Here is a 4,391-nt window from a genome sequence, read left to right as displayed (position 1 = left end):
TCCATCCATCCATCCATCCATCCATCCATCCATCCATCCATCCATCCATCCATCCATCCATCCATCCATCCATCCATTTTCTTCCACTTATCCGGCGTTGGGTCGCGGGGGTAGCAGCTTCAGTAGGGAGGCCCAGACATCCCTCTCCCCAGCCACTTGGGCCAACTCCTCCGGGGGGGACCCCAAGACGCTCCCAAGCCAACCAAGAAGCATAGTCCCTCCAGCGTGTCCTGGGTCTCCCCCTGGGCCTCTTCCCGGTGGGACGTGCCTGGAACACCTCACCAGGGAGACGTCCAGGAAGCATCCTAACCAGATGTCCGAGCCACCTCAACTGGCTCCTCTTGATGTGGAGGAGCAGCGGCTCTACTCGGAGTCCTCCCTGAATGACTGAGCTCCTCATCCTATCTCTAAGGGAGAGCCCAGACACACTACGGAGAAAACTCATTTCAGCCTCTTGTATCCGGGTTGTCATTCTTTCGTTCATGACCCAAAGCTCATTACCATGGATGAGAGTAGGAACGTAGATCGACTGGTAAATCGAGAACTTAGCTTTTTGGCTCAGCTCTCTCTTCACCACAACAGACCAGTACAGTGCACAGATCCCCTCAACATCTTGGCTGCGCCTAGAAATTCTGTCCATAAAAGTTATGAACAGAATTGGTGACAAAGGGCAACCTTGGCATAGTCCAACCCTCACTGGAAACGAGTCCGACTTACTGCCGGCACTGCAGACCAGGCTCTGACACTGATCGTACAGAGACCTAACAGCCCTTATTAAAGGTCCCGGTACTCCATACTCCAGGAGTACCCCCCACAGGAACCCCGAAGGAACCCCAAAGGGACACGGTCGAAGGTCTTCTCCAGATTCACAAAACAGATGTAGACTGGTTGGGCAAACTCCCATTCACCCTCCAGGATCCTGCTGAAGGTGTAGAGCTGATCCACTGTTCCACAGCCAGGACGAAAAGCCAACTGCTCCTCCTGAATCCGAGATTCGACTATCCGACGGACTCTCCTCTCCAGAACCCCCGGAATAGACCTTACCAGGGAGGCTTAAGATTGTGATTCCTCTGTAGTTGGAACATACCCTCAGATCCCCTTTTTAATTAGAGGGACCACCACCCCACTCTGCCAATCCAGGGGAACTGCCCCTGATGTCCACGCAATGTTGCAGTCGCGTTAACCAACACAGCCCCACAACAGCCAGAGCTCTAAGGTACTCAGGGCGAATCTCATCCACCCCTGGGGCCTTACCACCGATGAGATGCTGGATTGTGGACCAGAATTGCTTCCAAGCCGTTCGGAAATCTTCTCATGCCTGAGTTTTTGCCTCAGTGACCAGCCGAACCACATGCCGCTTTGACTGCCGATACACATCAGCTGCTTCTGGAGTCCCACAGGTCAATAAAGCTTGATAGGACTCCTTCTTTAGCTCGACAGCTTCCCTCACCACTGGCGTCCACCAGCGTGTTCGAGGGTTGCCGCACAGACAACTGTGAAGCCACGGCTCTGACTAGCCGCCTCAACAATAGAGGCACTGAATGTGGTCAACTCAGACTCAATATCCCCCACCTCCCTTGGAACATGTTCAAAGTGGAGGTGGAAGTTTAAGCTCCTTCTCTGGACTCTGCCAGACGTTCCCAGCAAACCCTCACAATACGTTTGGGCCTACCAGGTCTAACTGGCGTCCCTCCCCTCCATCAGAGCCAACTCACCACTGGGTAGTGGTCGGTGGAGAGCTTTGCCCCTCTCTTCACCCGAGTGTGCAAGACATGCGGCAGGTGTCCTGGTGCCAAGAGCACATATGGGCACCCTTATGCTTGAACATGGTGTTCGTTATGGACTATCCTTGACGAGCAAAAAAGTCAAACCAAAGAACACCAGTCGATTTCAGGTCAGGTGGGCCAGTCCTTCCAACCACGCCTCCCCAGGTCTCACTGTCATTGCCCACGTGCGCATTGAAGTCCCCCAGAAGAACAAGGCAGTCCCCAGGAGGCCCACTCTCTAGTACCCCCCCACCCCCCACAAGATTCCAAAAAGGGTGGGTAATCTAAACTGCTGTTTGATGCATAAGCACAAACAACAGTCAGAACCCGTCCCTCCACACATATGCGGAGGGAGGCAACCCTCTCATTCACCGGTGTGAACCCCAACGTACAGGCACCAATATGAGGCCCCCTCTCACCAGGGGCAACTCCAGAGTGGAAGAATGTGCAGCCCCTCTCATAGAGATTGGTTCCAGAGCCAGAGCCATGTGCCAAGGTAAGTCCGACTATCTGTAGCTGGAACCTTTCAACCTCCCACAATAGCTTAGGCTCCTTTCCCACCAGAGAGGTGACATTCCATGTCTCAAGAGCCAGCTCCTTCAGCCGAGGATCAGAAAGGCCATCACATATTGCACCCGACCCCTTTGGCCCCTCCTACAGGTGGTGAGCCCATTGGAAGGTGGACCCACTGACGTCGGAAAAAGTATTCAACTATTCACCCTAGTTAAATAAATGGAGATTGATGGATTTTACTTAGTCTGCACATTTATTCATATCTTTGCAAAGACAGAACAGTCATCATACAGCCCTTATGGCATAGCATCCTGCCCTGTTCTGCTAGAGCAACGTTTGTTCCCCCTTACTTACAACAATGGAAAAGTAGTAGTAGAAGTAGAAGACACTTGGGTTAAACAGTAACATGTTATGAATAAACCTTGAGAAAGAATCTGATTTGTTATGGGAAGAAGCTATGTCTGGTCTACAAACACCATCCTGCAGGGAATTCTGTGGCCTTGAGAGAGAAACAGACTGAGTGAAAACTTTTATAGTGACTAAATAGGATAAATTAATATATAATAAAAGAAAAATCAAAATTTTCCGACAACACCCATGTTTCCTCTTCAGGCTGTGCCCAGCTGGGCTCCATGGGTAAACGCCTGAGCCACCAGGCGCTCGCCAGCTGGCCCCACCTCCAGACCTGGCTCCAGAGTGGGGCCCCGGTGACCCGCGTCCGGGCCAGGGAGCACTAGATCCATTTGTCTTTCTCATCATAAGAGGCCTTTAGGTTGCTCTTTGTCTGGTCCCTCACCTAGGACCTGTCTGCCCTATGAGGGGGCATAACCCCCCCAGACAGCATAGCTCCTAAGGTCATTGGGACACTCTAAGCATCAAAGATTTTTGTAGGTCGTCTTCTTCCCTCAAAACTTCAGCATCAATGAAAGCCCGTCTGGCCTCACACTCAAGGTCCAAAATTTGAGTGAGAAGCGTTTTGATTGGTTTTTGAATTGGGCATTCATGGGTACATGTTGCTCAAAGTTTTTTTTAGTGTCTACGCAGCATTTCCAAAACTCTTCTGATTCTTCTACCTGATTTAAAATTAAATTCTGGAACTACAAAGTAAACACCATTCCTGTTATTGAATCTTTTGAAGCATCCGTAGAAATGTATCCATAAATAAAACAAAACAAATATCCATAGTATTTTTCATCTAAACATTGTTGAACGATAGCTGAATCTGAAATATTGTCCTTGTTTTTCTGTTTAAACAGCAAAGTTAAATCCACATCAATAACCAGGATGAGCCGGATGTAGATGTAGCTGCGCATGCGCAATGAGCTGCTGGTAGGTATCAGGTAGCATTAGCAGCATTAGCTTAGCTTGTGTGTGGAATCATTGTAGAGAGGGTGATAATCTGGGAGTGTTTGCAGTGAGAATGTCTTCAGTCCAGCTTCAAGGAGAGTTTATCACCGAGCAGTTAACTCCTGCTGAAGAAACATTCACGGAGTTAAAAGGGAGTTTGGTCAATTCGGAGGAAAAGATGGACGATCAACATCTACTGCTGGATTTCACCAGGATCCCCCAGATCATCTTACACCGGATAGGTAGGAAACACCTGATAGAAACGATTCCCTGATGATGCACACTGTGGATTTTAGCCTCATCTGATTGGAAAATTGATTAGAGGAGATCAAGATGCTTAGCTAAAGCGGATTTCTGGCGGCCATCTTACTGCGGTCAGCTCGCTCACTTACAGCATTGGGTTTTAATGACTGCGGTCTAGTTAGTAAGTTGCTCCAGTTAAACCTCTTCTTCCCTCCGAGTTCACTGCACTCGGAAAAAGCCGTTGCAGCCATGGACATAATATAAGAGTAGACCCCGCATGGACTGGCTGCGCAGAAATTACGGCCGCCATCTTGGGGAGGTCGACCTGCTGCTCTATGCAGAACATTAGAAGGATGCCTCAGCACTGCAGCGTGTTTTGTTTAAATCAACAGACTGTTGACATCAGGGCTGGAGGGAGAACTTCATGAACGCATCAGAGCTTTGGAAGACATTACTAAATAAACAGCAGAATAGATAGAATAGAAACTCCCACTGTGGGGAAATAGTGGAGTTACAGCAGCA

At 49.4% G+C, this 4,391-nt stretch overlaps 1 protein-coding gene across 3 annotated transcripts in view; it reads left to right on the top strand.

Moving 5' to 3' along the window:
• Positions 1-3,614: 3,614 nt before the first annotated feature.
• The window catches only part of LOC107099585 (gastrula zinc finger protein XlCGF57.1-like), a 30,657-nt gene continuing 29,880 nt past the window's right edge, over positions 3,615-4,391 (top strand). For all 3 annotated transcript variants that reach the window (XM_015397778.1, XM_015397776.1, XM_015397775.1), the window contains exon 1: positions 3,615-3,868. In XM_015397778.1, coding sequence (XP_015253264.1) covers positions 3,700-3,868 — 169 coding nt within the window. In that variant the 5' untranslated portion in view covers positions 3,615-3,699. The remainder of the gene's footprint in view (positions 3,869-4,391) is intronic.

The sequence above is a fragment of the Cyprinodon variegatus genome, unplaced genomic scaffold, assembly GCF_000732505.1.
Source record: "Cyprinodon variegatus isolate N-32 unplaced genomic scaffold, C_variegatus-1.0 Scaffold886, whole genome shotgun sequence".
Classification (NCBI taxonomy): Eukaryota; Metazoa; Chordata; class Actinopteri; order Cyprinodontiformes; family Cyprinodontidae; genus Cyprinodon; species Cyprinodon variegatus.
This window is presented reverse-complemented; position numbering and strand designations above follow the sequence as displayed.